This window comes from Corapipo altera, unplaced genomic scaffold (assembly GCF_003945725.1).
Source record: "Corapipo altera isolate COAL_440 unplaced genomic scaffold, ASM394572v1 23b, whole genome shotgun sequence".
In the NCBI taxonomy this organism is placed as follows: domain Eukaryota; kingdom Metazoa; phylum Chordata; class Aves; order Passeriformes; family Pipridae; genus Corapipo; species Corapipo altera.
The window spans coordinates 7107948-7128364 of NW_020884885.1; the positions used below are offsets into that span (position 1 = coordinate 7107948).

Genomic DNA, 20417 nt, shown 5'->3' on the forward strand with positions numbered 1-20417 from the left:
ATGCTTTTGCCCTCTCATCATCTTCGTGGACCTCCTATGGACTCGCTCCAACAGGTCCACACCTTTCCAGTGTTGGGGGCCCCAGAGGTGGATGCGCTCCAGGTGGGGTCTCACATGAGTAGAGTAGAGGAGGAGAATTACCTCTCCCAGTCTGCTGGCCAAGCTTGTTTTGAAGCTTTGACATTTCTTTAATTGAAAGGGTATTGAGGTTAGATTTCTAATCCTAAAATGGTTGACGACTAAAGCAATTTTCATTCAATGTAAAGTTGTCAGTTGTCTTTATTTTGTTTTTTCCTGATGTCTGTGTGTGTGGAAGGGAAAGACAGGTTGTGGGTACTGTGAGTGTACAGTATCACCTCCTGGAGTTCTGAAGTGATAGTTTCATTTCAGACATCTGGGCAAGTTAGTAGAAGGACTTGTATACAAGGGCTATTCATGTGCATATCTGCTGCTGCATAGTTCTCTGCCAGAAATATGAAGAGTTTGGTGTCATTTTTGTGTCCTAATTGGATGACACTGCATTGTACTTAAAATATCAAAATGTTAAGATTTAAGATGAATCAATATATGCCTTAATTTGCAGGAGAATTTTTGGGGTTTTGTCTTGGTTTCTCAGAAGTTTCATGCTTGTGGAAGGCTTCTGAAAGCAGGAAAATGTATATCCCACTGACAAATATACGTATTAGATTGGGGAAACATCTACCAGCAAACAACTCAAGCCTCTCTACCTCCAAGAAAAGGTAAATAAATAAAATTTTGTTGAACAAAAAGGTCTTATAGCATTATTTCATCCATGATATTTTTGTTTGCTGATTGGGGTGCTGTAGAACGGGTTTCCTCCAGCCTACATGTAGCTACTATTATCTTCTCTGGTTCATTCATTGCTTAGGCTGCCAAGTCATAGGTATCCATGCATAAGTTATGTGTCATCACTCCCTTATCTTGAACTGCTGATAACTCTTGGCACCTTGGTGTGTACAGCCTTCCCAAAACACACACCTCTCGTATTTAGCTATCAAATAAACTCAGCAAATTCCCTCCTCTTCTCTCTTCATACTTTCCCTTTCAGGCAATGAGGAAGGCGGAGCATGGAAAAACCACTTGCTCCTCAGCAGGTGCCTCCTTAAAGTTTGCAGAGGTACTTCATGAATCATTGCCACTTGTTGCCTCTAACAGTGAAGTGACATCTGTATCTGACTTATATGCAGCTGGGAGCAGGATGGGCTCATACTGGAGTGCTCCTGAGGTAAGAATACAAAAGCTCTTGACAGCTGAAGATGGCCTGAGGTGGGTTTTTGGCTGGGATTGTGGTGCCTAGAAGAGGATTTGTGAGCTTTTAGTCCAATTATTGGTGAGCTTTTAGTCTTATTTCATGTATGTATTTACTTATTTATATCAGGATGGCTGATACCTTTGCTGATATCGGCTGCTCTGTGGAGGCACTTTTGGTAGTGAAGTTCAGCCACAGTGGGTGATTCACATGGAGGCAGGGAAGCAGTCTGAGGTGCCCCACAGGAACCTACTGTAGATTTGGGCTGAATCTGTGGTTTGATTCAAGCATTAGGCAAGTTTGGATCTTTCACAGCCCAGCATCTGCCAGCTAAGAGTATAAACACACGCGATGTCCAGGTAACTGTGCTAGCAGCCAGTATGCGGGAAGATTACTGCCTAAAAACAGTGATTAATCATGGAAACAAAGATGATCCTAGTTTGGTATTTGTGCATGACAGATACATGAAAAAATCTTGATCTATCTTTGTCCATAATGTCTGAGAAGGGTTTTTTTTGGGGGGGGAAGGGAGGGGTTGGGGTTGTTTTTGTTTTTGTTTTTTTTTCGGGGGGGCGTGTTTTTGGGTTTTTTCGTGGAACAAAGCCAGGAGGGAAAGCCCTAAAATGGTCCATTGGGTTCCAGGGAGTGAACATACTCTGTTCCCTTCTCAGCTTTGAAATAAACCTTTGTCTATGAGAAAGTTATTTAACCATGCTGTGCCCCCTGGTTGTAAAATGAGAGTTTCTCTCCATAACATGGAGGTGTGTTGACATAAATGTGCATTGATGCTTGGAGACCTCAAATGTGGGATGCCCTTGACTTAAGAAATAACACATGTGAATGTCTAACCAAACTGGTTAAAGAAACACTAAGGATCTACAAGTTCATCCTTTTGAACAGAGCCTGCCTTTGCAGGGAAAGTATGCATAGAAAACAAGGAAGGAGACTATCCTCTCTGTTTTTTCCCTTGCCCTTAACAACTGAAACAGCATCATGAGAGAGAATAAAAGTAGAGGGTTCTTGGTGAGGGGAGGGTCAGGAGATTTATTTCATCCAGAACCTGAATCCAGATAGAAGACATTAAAACACGCCCTTCTGTTTTGGAGTTAGACCCAAAATACAGACCAAGGTCACCTTACCATAATTCAAGAATGATAGGAGAGTTTGTATCCAGCTTCTCAGCTGGATCAATTCCTAACCAGAAAAAGGAGTGACACAATGCCCCTTAAGGGATTTAGTGGAATCATTTTGCTAGCAGAGAATGGGAGAAGGATTAGGTAATACTTTCAGTGAGGTAACAACTAAAGTTTCAGGTACTAAAATCTACAAGAATTAATAATTTGTTTGGTTATTTGTCTGGTTATTTGTCCTTCCTTCTGTGCTTGATGTTTCAGCTAATGATACTTATTGCAAATATACACCACCTGGTTTGGATGGGGAAGTTTCGTTAGCATCTCTTCCAAAGCTGTTTTCTTTCATATAAGTTTTGCTGTGTTTGTGCTGGTGCTACCTCACTCACCTAACAGTGCCTTTTTCTTCTGAGGTCATGATGCTTATGAATACAGATAAGTCAGCAGCATCGTGATTATATGTTTTACCACAGATTGTTTCTGTGTAGTCTTTTGTATCCCTTGTTTTCCTCTTCCTGGTCACAATAGCTGAACTCCTCACAACCTTTAATGTATTTTCTCTTCACCATTTCTGGGAAATATTCCTGATAAAGATTTTAATGGAAACTTGGAATTTTTACTAAATAAAATTATCTGAAGAAAGTATATTTTCCATGTGAAATAACAATGTTTAAGAGAATTAAATTTATTTTATCTTTGTCTACAGATGTTTGATGGTTGTACTTTTCATGCACATTCACTCTCTGTTGGTTTATTTTTCCAGATTAATTGTTGATAAAGATTTCTTTTAAATTAATGTGTTCTGTCATGTAAACCAAGCATTTATTTAAAACCATTTCACTATGTTATCCATTTTACTGTTATTTCTTCTCTCTATGACATATATATATATACAGATGAATATTTCCTAAATTTTTTTAACTCTACATAGACATGGTTTTAACATCCAAAGCAGTGCAAACAACTTTGCTGCACGGCTTTGAAAATTGCAAAAGGCACTTATGGGAGAGCACGTTATATAAAGCATAAGCAATTTATTATTAATGCAGGTAATAACTTTGTCACTTTTCTGCAGAACGAAGAATGCCCATGCTGTTCATTATTTGTGAAAATTGTAAGAATGAAAAATCTGAGAAAAAAAGATCTGCGTGAGTATTACAGTCTTTCTTTGCAGTTCATAAGCAAGCACTGTAACTGGTATCTGTGTATGAAGTGACACCATGGTTTCAAATATTGATGCGTAATTAAATGTGGACTGTGCTTAGAATACAGTTTTGTATAGACAGTACCTATTGGTTTATAGAATGTTACTGTTAGTGGAAATAGCAAAGGTGTACTGTGAAGTACCTTAACTGCTAACAAGGTTCAGAGCAAGTTTTGATGAAAAAATTCAAGTGTTTATTTTCAGTTGCAGTTTTTGAATTTCCTTTTACTTTTTTTAAAAAAAAAAAAGATAAAAGGAGCATTATATAGCCTATTGTCAAACAATTTTTTTTTCTGTCAAAACTTTGCTGGAATGTATTTGAAGTAGACTTTTCAGGATAAATAAGTACCAAGGATATTTGCCTCCATGGAGATTGTTATTCAATTCTTCCTTTCCTGCCATTGAGCCTAGCACAGGGATATTGCCCTTTCTTGAAAACAGCACATCTTCAGAGAAAAGTGAAAGGACGGTTCAATTTCCTCTCTTTCTTTTAAGTCTCAGCTGAACTGTTTTCTGGCATAAATGATACCAACCCAAGGGAATGTCTAAGTTGCCCTAACAGCCAGTAGTATCAAGACAACCACCCGCAGAGCTGATAACCAAATATCTGCCTCTGGACTTAAAAAAAGGGAGGTTTATCTCTTTCTCAGCATTTTACAATGGTTGGAAATTATGCTTTTTACATTCTTGAGGACAAAAGATCTTCCGGAAATCCATACTGTTTATCTTAGCTCTTTATCTTTTATTAGTCTTTATCCTGTATCTTCATTTTGAGCAGATATTTGATTACCTGATTGCAGGTTTGAAGCTCTATCACTGGAGATTTGCTTCCAAAGTCAGAAGGAAAGTCTTTGCTTTTTAGAGCCAGAAGAAGCAGTGCTAGATGACAGGGTCTGAGAGGATCTGCTTCATCCATTCCCCATCTCAGTTGCCTTTCTTTATTGTGTAACAGAGCACCACATTTTATTTTCCTCTGAGAATCAGGAGAAAATTATCTGTGTCACAGCAGAGTCGGTGAGTTTTTATCTACATTGTACCTGTATGGTCCCTTGGAGCACTTAATTTTTTTAGTGGAGCCATGCGACATGGGTGATACAGATCAAAAGAAATGAGACTGCTAAAAAGCATTAAACTGAATGAGAAAACCAGCATCAGAGTGTACTAAAATTCTTATGTGGCAGTGCTTCCATTCTTGACAAAAAAATTGTACAGCGAGATTTCAACACCTGAATTATGAGAGAAGTCCTCAGAGGAAGAGATATAAAGGCACCTGTCAAAAAAAAAGTCATGGAAAAGAGAGGTCTTGACATGTACAGCAAAGCTCACTTTGTAGTCTGTACAAAACTCAGAGTGGTTTAGGCTGAAGTGCATTTATGGGTAGCATGACAAGTGGAGACTGAAAGGAAAGTGGGGAATCCTAAACTATGCATTTCATGTACATGAATAGTTACTCGGATGTAGCAACAATAATTAAAGAAGAAAGTAGAGATAACTAGTTAGGCCTACCTGTCTTTGTTTCTGTGGAGAAATAACAGTTTATCTGCAGATAAAATATCTGTTTATCTGCAGATTTTTAGTTTCCCAGGATTAGTCTTTGCTTGATAGTGACTTTTTAAAGATATTTCTGTGGGAATGCATTTGTCATGTAATTAATGCGTTTGTTAAAATATTAGCAAATTTTTAAAATATATTTGGCTCAAAATATTTTAGGAAAAGATTATATTTCCCACTCATATTTATTTGTTTTAATCACTATTTCTGTGCAATTTGAAATTGTTAAGAGAGACAGAAATGACAACAGAGAGTTCAAAGATGGCCCAGAAATAATTCCAATTGCAAAGAGCCATTGGTGCTTTGTTGGAGTCAGAGTCTGATTAGAGCAAGCTGTTTTTTGGAAGACTGACTGTCAAAGATGAGTATGTTTTGCTTTTCTTTAGCTGTAGCACTGGACAGGCAGTGTGTCTTCCTTGTGCAGAGGACTGCTGCTACCCACAGCCCACAGCGTCCATGTCTCCTTAGATCTTGCACATGTCATGTAACATAGAACTTGACTTTTTATTATAGGTTAGTTGTGGCAATCATCCATAATCATGATCTCGTAACCTTTTCTGTTTGTGTCAGACAGTTGTATTTGTACATGGTGTAAGAATAAGTACTAGGCTACTAGTTTAAGTCTGTTAGGAATAAGGTTTACTCACAAACCAAAGGATTTGCTCCCACGTTATATAGGTTATCAGGTAACTACAATCTGAGTAGTATATATAATTCCTAAGACATAGCTGTTGCAATTTCTAAGAATATCTGAGTTTGACTAAATTTTTCTTGTGAAAATTTGTAAGAATAGTGTTATCAGACCAGTCCAAAATTTCATCTGGATGAAAAATATGTCCCCAGAACTGGCTTATAATAAATGCTTTTGGGTAGGACAAATGCTGAACCATGCTTTTAGCTGGCCCACTCTCCCAAGAGATCTGTGGTTCATGAAGTCTGTGGCTTGGAGATCTGGCTCTTGAGTCAAAAGTAGTGTTTGCATTTAATTGTCATACCCCAAATTATTGGCTCCTAGAAGCCACTAAGAGATCTTACTTTGATACCTTTCATCTCAGTTTGCACTGAACAGGAACCCAGATACTCTTTTTCAGTGTCACAGGAAAACACTGTGCCCAGTTTCAGGATGTTATTCTTTGGGGGGGGTCTATATAATTATATTGCTAATTAAGTAGTTATAGACATTTCTTTTTTTCTCTTCTTTCCTTGCACGGGCAGCAGAAATGCCTACTTCGGAAAAACTGATCCTTTTTAGGCTGGGGTGAAAAGCACTTTTTCGCATGTTAAATAGGTTAGCTCTTATACCAAGACAACCTCCCCCTTGTATTTATTTCAAATATAGTGGAAGACTTACCATTAATAACTATATGGCTGCCTCTATCTCTGGCTTTAAAACTGAGAAAGTTTCATGGTGGTCACAAATCTTCACAAATGCACCCACTATTTCTGCAAAATCAGCCTGGAGGAAACTGTCCAACAGGGCTAGTTTGCAGCACCAGCAACACTGGGAGCCAGTGGCAGCATCAGCCACAAAAGTCACAAGCTGAGGTGCCTGGGCTTTTCATATTCCTGCACCCCATTGCAGCGCACAGGGACACTAGAACAGCTGTACTGGATCAGTCCAAGGTCTCTCCTGCCCTGTGTTTGAGGGTGGTGAAAGGCAGGTGCCTGGGGCACTTGAGAGTGAAGAGAATGTATACAGGGCACTCTATGTGGTGTGCTCCCACAGCCTTTTATCACTTCAGAGTTAGTAACTTCCCAGGTGAAATACAATTTTTCTGTGTGAATGCAGCAACACCTCTAGTCTACTCTCGAACCTACACAGACTCTATGCATCAGCAACAGTCTTTGTCCAGCCTCTGGTTTCCATCTCACAAAAACCTTTGCTGCAATTCAAAGCCTCACCCATGTAGTGGCAAAAATCTGTTTTGCCTTCAGTTCTGAAAGGCCTTGAATTTGTTCTGTCATCCAGTGACTTCCCATGTCAGCTAATGTAGTGGAGATTGACTTTCAGAAGGTTTCCCACAGGTAGGATTGGACTGGTTGTTGCAAAACTCTTGTTTTCCAAAGGCTTGTCCACCAGACGAGATCACTGAAAGAGGGTATAGCTTTCATTTTCAAGTCCTCCCTCCCAGTTTCTTCAAGCCAACTTTATGCAGGGCTCTACATTTCCACAATTTAACCATGGTACAGTTACTTCCTGGAGAGACTTCTCAGCTGGCCAAGTACCACTGCATTTCACCCCCGTGTGGTGCTTATAGCAAGAACTAGACCCTAATCCAAATCCCAGCTGTGCTGTGTAAATTCCCCAGAGCAGATGTTGTTTTCAGCATGGCTGTCCGGACCTGCCTTGTATACAGTCCCATTTGAACACACCCGGCACTCACTGATCTCAGAGATTGGCACTGCAGTCACAACAGGGCATGGGCGGTCTCATGCAGCTGGCAAATCCGGTTTTTCATGGCCCTTTTCTTGGTGGCAGTGTTCACTGATCTTCCAGGAGGGAAAATAAATAACTTCTACACAGCGAATTGATACATATGGGAGAGAAACCTGTTTTTTTCATGGGCTACAAATAAAATATAATGTTAACCTCTTCTACATATATGTATTTCACAGAAATATTCCATTCAGGAGACAAAACATGTCTTTATAAATAGTAGCTTGTCCTACTTGGTATTTAGCAAAGTCCAAGACTGCAGAAAGCTTTTCACGAAATGGCCTATGGTTACTTTTGTTGATTTGTTGGTGTTTTTTTCTCTTTAATATGACAAGATAACCTCAATCAGCATTTTCATTAGATAAAGCCTTAGGCTTTTCTTTAGCTATAGTATTAAATCTGGGCCTGTTGCTATGCAATTTAATAACAAACTCCAGTGCTATACTGCCTATTGATTTTAGAAGTTGGAAGGCAGTATTACCAATGTTTTTCTTTATATCCCCTAAATCCCGTGTAACACCATCATAATAACAAAATCCCTTTCAGTGCCATGCTCTCCAAAGGAAAGCATGTGTGAGACAAGGATTGATTGAAGACATGCTTGCAAAGTGCTGTGTATACTTCTTTACCTTTACCTTTGACTGTAGCACCGGCATGAGGGGGCAGCAGCAGCATTTGTGCAAAGAGGGCAGACATGGATAGTGCCAACAGGCAGATGCCTGGGCTGGCCAGTGCTAATGGCATGCTTGCTTTAGAGTGAAATTGCTTCCCATGGTCACTGATGTTTACTGTGGTTAAGAGTCATCCTGGGACATGGTCCTTTGAAAAAGAGCATTGATGTCTTTTCAGGGCATTTCACATAAGTTCCTGATGTCACTGGCTGCTCAGACAGGCTGCTTTTGCCTTAACAGAGAGAAATCCTAAAAGCAGACCAGGACAAATGCTTGGCAAGAGGAGTCTGAACAAGAACAGAGAACTCATTATGTGGATAACTACCAAGTTGCAACAAGGCCTGTAAATAAGGATTTCCTAACTGGTTAAGAAACTGAAACAGGTATAAAAACTGCTGCTAGTCACAAGATCCTCCCTGTGATGTCATATCATGATGCAGGCCTTTTTTTACTGTAATCATAAGCTGATTAGATCAAGATGAGAACTAATTGCACAACTACTGAAGTTTCTGTTGAAATGGAGTCCTGGTCTTGACTGAGATTTGTAATAAAGTCATAACCACAGTTACTAATATGAGTAATAAATAAAGGGATAATCTCAGTGAATATTATGTGAATCAGTTTCACAGCTGCAGTTCTTAACAACATCTATTTCTTTCTATTCAATCTTCTTTTTGGTTTCATTTACTTATGCTAACTAAGTCTTCTCACTCTCTTCCTCAGTTCGTTGCTACTTACAATATGCTACATACATAAACCTAGTTTCCCTCAGGTTACCCATTTTGTGTTCTCTAATCTAAAAGATTATTTCTATTCTTTTCCCTTTCTCAAGTCTTTGATGACCACAATGGGGTGTAGTGTATAGAGTGTAGTGTATATTGTACTGTATGCAATTTTATGGTACTGTATTCATAATAAGTAGTGTGGAGACAAAACCCCTCCTCTGTGCCATGATAGCAGCATGAGCTTCCACTAAAAAGTACAATGCTGTGCATAATCAAAGAATCATTACTGTTCTATTTGTTTAGGGTTCTTGGTCAGGGTACCTCCTTACAGCTGTGGAAATAATTACATCTCTACTGCTAGATATCAATGGATTACATGTAGGTATACATGCATCTTCTTGCAGCCATGTGGACTTTTGTGTGTAAGAACAGAAAGCTGGTCTGGTGGTTAAATGTATTATGTGTGATGTTCCCCCATGACTTCCTTTAGATTCTTGGTGTAACCTTGAAGACAATGAGTTTCTCAAAACCTTAGTTCCTCATTTCCAAGTCAAGGACTTCAGTAATGGTACCCGGAGCCTCACAGAGGCACTAGGAGGTTGAACCAATTACCAGCTGAGATACTGATAAAAGAAGTAAAGAACCTTAGGTAAATGTTTGGCTCATCTCTGTCTCGAAGGCAAAGGTGAGAGCAGCTACTGTGCTCTAATACTCTACCAGTGCAGGTGGCATTGAAGTTCTTATCCTTCATTGAACAGGTATGAACTTTAAAGCCTTTTGTGATGGTATTACATGTTTCTAGTAGACTTCATTATTCTCTTGTTTAGTGGAGGCTTCTAGTTAGCAAGTGATTGAAACAGCTTTCAAAATGTTTTATAATATTTTAAAGTGTCAAACCCTGTTTTAAAACAGTTTTGAAAAGAGTGGAGACAAAAGAAATGAATGAAGGAGAAGCTTGGGTGGAGAAGAGAGACTGGAATGAGTAGGTGATGATGGCAGAAATGTGAAACCACACAGTGCTTTGAGAGGACACAGGTCCATGTGGTGATTCAAGATCCTTCACTCCTCCTCTGTCATTTGGCTTGCGGAGTTAAAATGCAGTAGCAGACTCCATTCAGGGAATGACTTTCTAGTTTGCACTCAGAAAACAGACAACTATGATGAAGCATGTGCTTTGATTCCTGAGTAGGATTTCCACATTTACAAATTTCCTTGGGCTGACCTCTGTAAGACCTTCTCACCATTTAAGAAATTGAGCTGACCATTGCCTTTTTCCATGCTTACAGTCTCCCACATCTTCTTTGAAGTTATTGTACCTTGGAATTTTTGATCATCTTTGAAAAGGACCATATTTTATTCTAATCTTGATTACTGTTGCACAATTGTGTGTTGAGTTTAAGATCAAAAGATATTTTGCTTGACATTAAACATTAACCACAAATTGAATATCAGCAGATCTGTGTTGACAGTACTGTTAGTTGTTATTTGGACATTCAAAGAATTAATAAATAACATGAAGATTGATAACAGGTATTTAATTATTGCAGCAACTGTTTCAGGATTTTTTGAGGTATTCCATTGATGGGGAAAAGGTGCAACTTCTTATCTTTGTTATTTTAAGGTGAAAAATACATTTAAATGCATTTTTGTTCATTGGATCCCAACAGATTTTCTTATACACCTCAAAATCTCTCCTGGTTGTTCTGGTTTCCTCAAGACAGTTCAGCCAGTTATGCATTACCCAGTGTGACTGATATCTGTAATTAGTGATTAGTTGCTGAGTTGGTGTTAAACGTGTATCATCAGGTTGCGGGACTTTATTCAGTCCTTCCTCCTCTCTAAACACAATACACCCATAGCCAACCTGAGAAGATAGTCCAATCTTTAGCAAGGCTGTTCACCCTTAATAAGAGGAAAAACAGAGATCTACTCCACAGCTCTATCTAGATACAAGAGTATAAGTCTCAAATGTAGTGCTTCTTTGTTACTCAGACAATATCAAATACCTTTCTTCGTAATTGGGAGTCATAGCTAGTATGTACAACAGAGATATCCCAGACCATAAATGAAAAAATTCTCTAAAACACACATACATCATTAGTGCATAACTGACAGATAGCCTGCTTCTCAGGCACCATCTGAAGAAGTAACTATGCAAAGTTCATATTATCTTTTTAAAATGTTAAAAATCAATAGAAGAACTGTAGAAAATATTGTGTGGGAGAGAGCTAAAGAAAATATTTTAATACCTCCTTTACCAATAAATTGTTACCAACACGTATATTACATTTTAAGATTGAAATAATAAGTTGTCGCGGTCCGAAAGGGGGAACAGGACACCAGAAAGGGTGTAAGCAGACTTGTTTATTCAGGCGTGCGCCCGATTCTTAACCGTCCCGCCAGGGGAAAGAGGGGGCAGAACATAGGGTGGGCTATCAGACAGACAAACAGGGGAGCAAATCAGAATAGGGCACAGGCAAAAGGGGGAGGAGCGGGGGAAGCAGGGAGCAGGCAATCTCATGGTAGGTCTGGGCATGTGCAGTTGTGCACCGCGCAACCTGAATACAATGAAACCACACAATAACAGCAACGTCCATATGAAAGTCCTGCCAATTGCTGCATGCTTTTCTCCATCCTGAACCGTGTTCCGTCACAATAAGTCTAAAAATATCCTAATATTACACACAGGAATTAGAGACATCTGCATTTGCAATGTTAAAGTAATTTCTTACCTCCCATGGACATCAAATACATGCTGAAAAACTGGAAGATGTTTCTTGTTTGGACAGTATCAGAAGACTTGAAAGATAAATCATACATAACCTGATTGCACAAATTGCTTTAAGCAACATCTATTTATTGCAACATGGTTCACACTACAAGTTTAAAGAAAATGTGGAATGAGAACCAAGAGACTGGTAGAGAAAGAATAATATAATTACTCATAAGGCACTGTCTTTCTGTGGGTCATGTGGAAATATTAATAACAGGAATTATTATTTTTTTTTTTTTATCATCAGATGTTCCAAGCAGATTACAAAAGAGGAAAGGATAGTTATCACTGTTTTGTTAGTGGGGAAATGCAGATAGAGAAGTAATATAAGTGGAAGCAACTGCCCCGAGTGACTTAGCAGTCTGGAGCAGAGCTGGGATTGCAGCCAACATGTCATGAGACCTTCTCCAACAGGTTACCCAATTGGTCATGCTTCCTCTCAGTATGTATCCCACAGTACCACGCTGCCTGTTATACCCAATCTGACCTGTTTCTGTGAATACACAACAAGTTTTTAGAGCTGGAGGAGTTAGAAACAGCTGCAGTTGTCCAGCAGACAAAAGATATGTCCATTGTCTACGAAGGACAGCAGATTTGCTCAAAATGGGTGTGCTGGGAAGGCTGACTAACAGGGTAGAGAGAGTGAGTCCCATCATTCTTCACTGTATTGTCAGGGTCTCTGTTACCACAGGTTCATGAGGCATCAACTCTTTTATGCTCTTAGGAGCAGATGCCTTGCACTGTTCCTTGCTAAAAACCCCTTCTTAGCAGTAACAGAGAGAATCCTAGCCACTAACAAATATTCTACACACACCAGGCTAATACAGAAAAGGAAAGTTAGTTGCACCCAGCCTTCCTCTCCCTCAAAAGCTCTGGCAACCCACAAAAGGCAACTCATCAACACCCTGTGGCAGTGCCCAGGAGGTAGACCAATCTGGTCTAGTGAAAGTTGTCCCTGACCAAGGCAGGGGGCTGGAACTAGATAAGCTTTAAAATCCCCTCCAACCCAGGCCATTCTATGATTCTGCGATAGTTGTGCTTGCCCAGCCAGGAGGCTACTTGCCCCAACTTGTGTCTGGGAGTGGTTCCTGGGAGCCCACTTCAAAGCACTCCCCATGTATTATGAAGATTTAATGTCGTATTTGTAGCTACCTGTGCAACTTTCTGTTACATTACCACCTTCCTCAGAAATCAGAATTTTCTCCACTATCAAGGCTCAGAGTTTAAATCAGCAATATGAAAGTGCACTGGTATTTTTATGTACTTTTTGATGGTGAAGGGATGTGATCACATGTTGGGTGAGACAGTCAGCTCAATACATGGGCTGGGATACAGCTGTGTGGGGGCAGCAGACCAGATGGGGAAGATCCTTTGTACCCAGACCCTCTTGAATTCTTCTGTTTCCCTCTCAAAAGTAAAGAAAAAAGTCAGACTCTTGTCTAAATGCTCAAAAAGTTAAATAAGTATTTTACCCTTTAAATAGATTCTCTCAAAATGTAGGCCTTTTTCTTTTCTATCACAGAAACCTCTTGATTTGCAACCCACAGTGGATATACCAGTAATGTGTTTGTTAAGTAGCTATGTGTACGTTTTTCTTACCAGTTGTCTCTATTGCAGTAGTTTCTCTACATTTCCATAATGACAAGAGTTCCTACCTGCAGGAGGGAACAAATCGAATAAATGCTGTTGAATAAGCAGCTGTCAGAAAACTAATAGAAACAGTATCTCCTTTTTGCAGCTTACTTTATATACAGCGTCTTTTGCAACCGGACATGCCTGTCTCGTATTGACCTTTTTAGCCACCAACGCGCTTGCAACAAACGTGGGTAGAGCCCTTCCCAAATCTTCATTCGCAAAGCCTAGCCATGAAAAAAATATATACAGTGCTATAAGGCTGTACTTTAAGATATTTATAGTAATTTGTTAGTTAAAATATATCTTTTCCAATACAGTTAGTCAGACTGATTGCTATGTAAGCCTGACCTTGCCCACTGCTTCCCCTGAGACGGTCCGGACCAAAACCATCATGAACTGCAAAGATCCAGTGTGGAATGAAACATTTTGCTTCAGGATCCAGAGCCAAGTAAAAGTAAGATGCTGAGTGCATTTGTTTTTCTTGGGGGCAGAGATGTCATTCAGTGATAAATATGTAGGGTAAAATAAAAATTAATACATGTGAGGGACTACAAGGATAGAGGTAAGAAGATTTGGAATAGATTGCAGCAGTAAAATTCAATTTGATTTTCCGATATGTAAAAAAAATAACCACAATATTTCACAACCATTCATACAATGTTCTATACTTTTAATTTTTCTTCTTTTTTTTCCCCATTTTTTTAACCATCACTTTTCAAGAGTAAAAGTGAAAATTTCAGAATAAATTCAATAGTGTAAAACACACGAATGAACTTGGTAGGGGAAGCATTGCAGGGCTGTACTTTTTTACTATTCCTTTGTAATGACTTGCAATAAAAAAGTTACAAAATAAATAGTTGAAGTTTGTATAAGAAAACTAGCTGAACTTTTATCATGATGAAACATGTTAAGGCTTTAGAAGATTTGCAAGTCCTACTGTCTACTCCCTCAGAAAGACAGCCTCAACATCAGGGTCTAGCAGTTCACAAAGATCAGTGGTAGGCCAAGTAAACCAAACTTACTTCATACCTGGGCCAATCCATCTCTGTTTAACAGCCTGCACTGTTCATTTCCCAGTACTGGCGGTAGATCAGGACTCTCTCAAGTGACAAATCAACAGGCCAGTCTCCTGGCTCTCTCAAACATTGATAAACTCCTCCCAAAGAGTATTCAGAATAGCTCAAAGTGTTGCTACATTCCAGTGAATAATCCCTCTTGCCTACCGACTGCAGAAGTTGCCCATGATACATGTTCTCAGACTTGCTTTCACAGAGGTTGGATGGTACTGGTTCTGTTTGGTACAGCTGTTCATCTGTACACAGCCAGTGCTTTCCCTGCTGACCTAAAAAAATTCCAACTCCTTTCAAAATGCTGATGAGACACAATTTCACAGTGTGCTGCAGGTTTATCAGGAAGGCGAAAGGCAAGGGAAAAACATTGCATGGGAACAAACACCCACTGATCTATTGCTCTTGCACCAGAGCACCTGCTCATGCTGACAGGTTTTTCAAAACCGCATTACCACACAGAGGAGTTAGAAAAGTATCTTGGCCACAGGAAGCTGCTTGAACTAGTCCTTTAGGTGGTAGCATTTGGGAAGACCTCACATTTACTTTACAGTAAGTTTGCAGCAGGAGATAAGATATCTGACATTAGGCCCAGTAATTTTCAGTGTGTGGCAACAGCAGCATGGTGGTGGTGGTGGCTATGGCTTCAGTGTAGTCTGCACAAGATGTGTCCTGAGCATTTGGGATAGCCAGAGCACTCTGGCACATCTGTCACTGCTGTCTCACTGCTGTCTGGGCTCAGCAGACTAAGTTAAGAGTCTTGCAGGTTTCTCTGTATACACTGCAATTGCTCTGCTTTTTACCCTCTGAGTAGAACCAGAGTCTGCTAATCTGGTTATTTTCTCCTTTCCTGTCTTGCGTTTTGTTGAGGTGTTCAACTTCCCAAATCACGGTAGCCAGAGTTCAGTAAAACTACATAATACACTACCACTGTGGAAGAGAAAAACTGGTTTGTGTATGTTCTGCTGGTTCTCAGCAGAAACAGCGGTGTTTACCGAAGGGCATCTGTTTTGATGAATGTCTGACAGTCAGCTAGAAAGGGCTTCTGAGGCTTGTGCTGTGCACATGATGCTCCAGGAGGATAACCCTTTCCAGAGTTTGTGGCACATAGCCCTGCCAGCTGGCTCTGCTCATTGCCTGGCTTCCAACGATGCCCTGTCAGGAGCAGATAGAAACAGTGAACTGCCCAGATCCCCCTGGCTGCTTCCCACACAGCATCGCAGTGGTGCAGAGGGAGATCCCCCTTAGCCATCCAGCACCCTACGCGTGTCCCTCCTGGCTAGCTGGGAGTAACTGAGGGACTCAAATCAGTAAGTCAGTCATTTTAGTCAAGTATGGATTGTCTATTGCAATATCACAGCTATGAAAACTGATCTGCTCTTTAGTGCAAGCCTGTCTTCTACTAGCTGTAAAGTATTGCTTTAAAGCATAACCCCTTCATCACCTTCCATAATCCTTTGCAGGCTATTTATGGCTGGCCTGTAAACTAAGTTGCAGTGGCTGCTTCACTCTGCCTCTTGTTAGTATTGTGTGGTGGGCAGGACTGACTCTGTCAGTCCCAAATAAAGTTGTTCTTCTAGCTGAGGCACAGTGTGATGCATTTACATATGTGGCCTTAAAGGCCAACAGCCTTTCTGCCTTCTGACAGTAAACTGCAAACTCAAGGTCACTTGCCATCTCTCACTTGCTGGTTTCTTATAGAATGATAGATGTCAAAATTTCTTACAGAATTATAGAAGTCAAAATTGAATACTTGAGTTCTGGAATGTCTTCCTTCAGTATATTTGTCTGTTTAATCACTTATTTAGATTTCGGTGTGGACCTTTCTGTGATACATTATGAACTTCTAAAGCAACAGAGTTCACATGCTCACTCTTTTTTATCTACGTGTTTGTGTCTTTAATAAGCATCAAGCCTCTTAGCAAGTTTCAGTTAAATCTGGTGCACAAATAAGAATCTGAGATAAGCACTCCTTGTAATTTATATGAAAATGAGCTGCTGAATATATTGAGAGAGGTCTCAATTATTGCCCCACTGGGAAAACAGCAGTTAATGTTCATTTGCTCAGTGCTCTGGGAGGCACTTCTGAGCCAGCCCATGTCCAGATATCAACTAGGCACAGGGGTGGTTTTTACCCTCTCCTGTCCATCCAAAGAGGCAGATGACAGTGGGGGGAGAGGAGGACATTCATAAAGTGGGATTTGTGTAATTTAACAAAAATATATCAGTTTCTGTAGATTCCATGATAATTATCTGCATGTGATCTGTTTAATAATTTACAGGATAAAATTATGCAATTATACAGTAGTTATATGGTGCATCCTTGAGAAATTTTAATTGCTGCTTACATCAATGGATTTTTTTGTTCCTCCCATAGCAATAAAGTCTTGACTGCTGGCTGGTTTCCTACAATTCAGGGTAAAGTGGTGACCTCAAACCAAATTAGAGGCCAAACATGTTTTTCAATATGGAAATTCAATATTCAGTGATTCTACTAGCCTTTGTCATTTAAATTGCTTTGCAGGGGAAATCAGCAACAAACCCAACTCTGTCTTAAGTTCAGAATATTTTTCTTTGTGTGGATGTAAAAGTTGCATGTGATCTCTCACTTTTCCCCATACTTTCTCTGTTTTCCCTAACATGCTGAACACATCACCTTATGCCTCTGTAAGGTCTCAAATTAAGATCCTAATTCTGTGCCTCTATTTGCAGAATATTCTTGAGATGAAAGTCTATGATGAAAATGCAGCCACTAAAGATGACCTCCTCTTCACTGTTCTCTTTGATATTGCTAAAATCCAACTTGGAGAAACTGTTCGCTTGACTTTTCAGCTGAATCCAAAGGTGAGGGATAAAACTACCTTGGCCACAGGAAAGAAATACATTTTTTGATATTACCTTCTAAGATCTTTTGAAGCAATTGTAGGTGGGAGGGTTTATTTCCTATTGGTTTGCACTTCATACATCCTGAAAGTACCTTCCGAACCTTACTCAGCAAAGTAGACAAAGTTTGCCTCCCTACCTTGAACATAATCCTGAAGGCTTTTACTAGCTCCTCAAGCCTCTTAAGCAGTTTTTTTTCTGACACCAGAGTTCCCTCTTTGTTGTCGCAGTCCGAAAGGAAGAGGGGACAGGAGGCCAGGAAGGGTGCAAAGCAGACTTCTTTATTCAGGCGTGTGCTCAATCTTTAAGCCTCCCGCCAGGGAAAAAGGGGCAGAACAAAGGGTGGGCTATCAGACAGACAAGCAGGGGAGCAAATCACAATAGGGCACAGGCAAAAGGGGGAGGAGGAAGCCTGGGCATGTGCAGTTATGCACTGTGTAGCATGGATACAGTGAAACCACATAATAACAGTAAAGTCCATATGAAAGTCCTGCCATTTGCTGTATGCTTTTCTCCATGCCTGTATCTGTTCCCATCCTGAATCTTGCTTCTCTACACCTCTTCCCTCCTCTTTCTTGACTCCGTTGCTCAAATAGGTTTTGTTGGAAATACAAAACTTCATCACCTTCAACAAAATTCCTCTGTTAGAATTTCTTTTCCTTGCACCAGCACTTGCGAGTTTGGTCATATTCTGGCATAGATGTATTCACTTAAACTGACACCCTGCCCTGTAATTCTTTTGTATATACCCGAATATAACACAGATATCCATACTGAGGTGCTAAAACCTGTTGATGGCCAATTGCTCAAACTATTTCATTATTTCAGTGTGCCCGAACACATACGTGATGACTTTAACATGGGATACGGGTATTCCATTTAGATATGACTATAGATTTGCTGTTTCACTGACTTTTCTTATAGGGTATGTGTGGGTATTCAGCTCTACAGTGATTTCAGAAGGCTGTCTACCTTAACTTGTCTAGTGACTGGCACTCCTATTGTCCGTGTTATAGGAGTTCTTTTGATCAGAAGAATTAAGAATACCCTCTTCTATACAACAGTATCAGTCTTTTGATAACATTACATAGAAAAAAACCAAGGCTTTATAAATTTTTAAGCCAACAGTATTGCAGGTTTAGGACTGTCTGCCATTTTATTCTACCTCACCACCAAATGTAAAAGAGCAGTTGGCCTGGGGATTGATGGTTAACACAGGAGGGAGAACACTTTTCAAAATCACTTTAACTCGATTGCTTTCACTCATCTCTAGTATATCCTAGAGCTGCAGGAAAATTTGATTTGATTGAAGCACTGTTTCAAGAGCCAGAATAATCATTGACAACCAGCTAGTGAGAAAGAAAATTTAATTCAAATGCTTATAATAAATTGATCTTTTACAGACACAGGAGACGCTAGAGGTTGAGTTTACATTGGAGAGCATGTGAGTAAAATCCATATGGAACCAAAAAACTGTCCTTTGCAAGCAGTCAAACACACGTTAACATTTAGTATAATATAGTTTAAAATGCTTAGCATTTTTAACAGTAACAGTTGGTATTGATCAAGTTAGTTGCATATTGGCTAGAACTCTGTGTTCCTTATCTACCAAGAATCATCCTGGTTATTAATTTATCCCATTATTTTCTGGAAGAGGGAGAATGGTAATGAGAAGTTCAGTCACTTAAAAATAAGGAATACACATTTCAGGTGTCTCCCAAAATTAAAAATCAGTGACATGTTCGAGACTATGTTGGCCAAGAAGAACTTTAAGGAATGTATTATTCTTTGGTGTTCATGTAAGAATGTATTTAGGTCATATTAGCTCTAATTGCATTCTTTTTTCTCTTTCAGTCCAGTCCCTCCTGAAAAGCTTGTCACTAATGGTGTATTAGTGGTAATTTTAAACTATTGCTTTTCTATCTTTGTTTTCATAATAGTGATGGGATGTGGTGAATCTGGCAGGTGTCCCAACACCTCTCTGCAGGCAAGGCTGAAGGGGAGGGAGATGGGTTCAGACAGGCATCCATCCTGTTGTGCTGCTCCCTGTGGGAGGATATATTAGGAAAGAATGTACACAGTCATTTGTGATACCCAGAGGTCTGTTCACCACCACCAGCTGATATCAAGCCTCTTTACAAAGCCTGAAATGCTCTTTCAGTGACTTACTGCCTCTGTGTTATTCCTTCTGGGGACTTCCTTTCTGACTCCCTCATGGCCATCCTGTTTACCCAGCTTCCATAGGATGATACGGAAGTTGCTTCCTCAGCTGCCCCTAACTCACTATTTAAAGTATATAGTGCTTGGCTGTCCAGCTTCACCAAAGCAGGGCTGCAAGGACAGCCCTGTAATTTGGCCAACCCATCAGTTTACCCTTGGGAGGCCTCAGCACATTCCTATTCCCTCTCCTGTTATTTTCCCTCTCTTCCCGTCCTTGGGATAGTGCTTAGATGAACAAAGCACCACAACAATTTTTCGTTCAGCTGAAACTTGATGCATTTTCAGAGTGCCAAAGTCTTTCTCTTATCAGCCTAACAAACACAGGGTGAACAGTTTTCCAGACTCCAGGGAGCCAGGTGACCAAAGGCAGGTAGCAGTGAAGTGAGTCAGAGATGGCATGTTTTATATACTTATCTCATTGTTCATCCCTGCTACAGGCTCGTGAAATTTCCTGCTTGCAAGTCCTGGTGGACAACAGATGGACAAAGAAAGAAACTTCAGGTTAGACGTCAAACTAGAAACAAAAAACTGAAAAATAATCTTTTTTTTTTTTTTTTTTTTTTTTGTTTTTTTCTTATCCAGTAATTTTCCTACTTTGTTCTTAAAATGGAGCACAAGAACTGGATGATTAGGGATCTACAGACAGGTTCACAGATACAACAATTACAGCGTGTCTGTGCTAACTAATTATAAAAACTGGACTTTGAAATTAAAGGGAATGATTAGAGAGACAATGGATCTTAGAGGTGCTGTAAAATAGCAGTAAATATACATTTCTATCTCAAGTTTCATTTTGCTCAATTGCCTGTACGTCTCAGTTTTTAACAGTTACTGCTGGTTTATAAACTCTT

At 39.8% G+C, this 20417-nt stretch overlaps 1 protein-coding gene across 1 annotated transcript in view; it reads left to right on the forward strand.

Moving 5' to 3' along the window:
- Positions 1-20417, forward strand: part of LOC113946636 — a 61618-nt gene that overhangs the window by 28572 nt on the left and 12629 nt on the right. Inside the window, exons 21-26 of the mRNA XM_027642227.1 lie at positions 1070-1246; positions 13689-13850; positions 17176-17307; positions 18750-18790; positions 19201-19243; positions 20004-20067. Coding sequence (XP_027498028.1) covers positions 1070-1246; positions 13689-13850; positions 17176-17307; positions 18750-18790; positions 19201-19243; positions 20004-20067 — 619 coding nt within the window. The remainder of the gene's footprint in view (positions 1-1069; positions 1247-13688; positions 13851-17175; positions 17308-18749; positions 18791-19200; positions 19244-20003; positions 20068-20417) is intronic.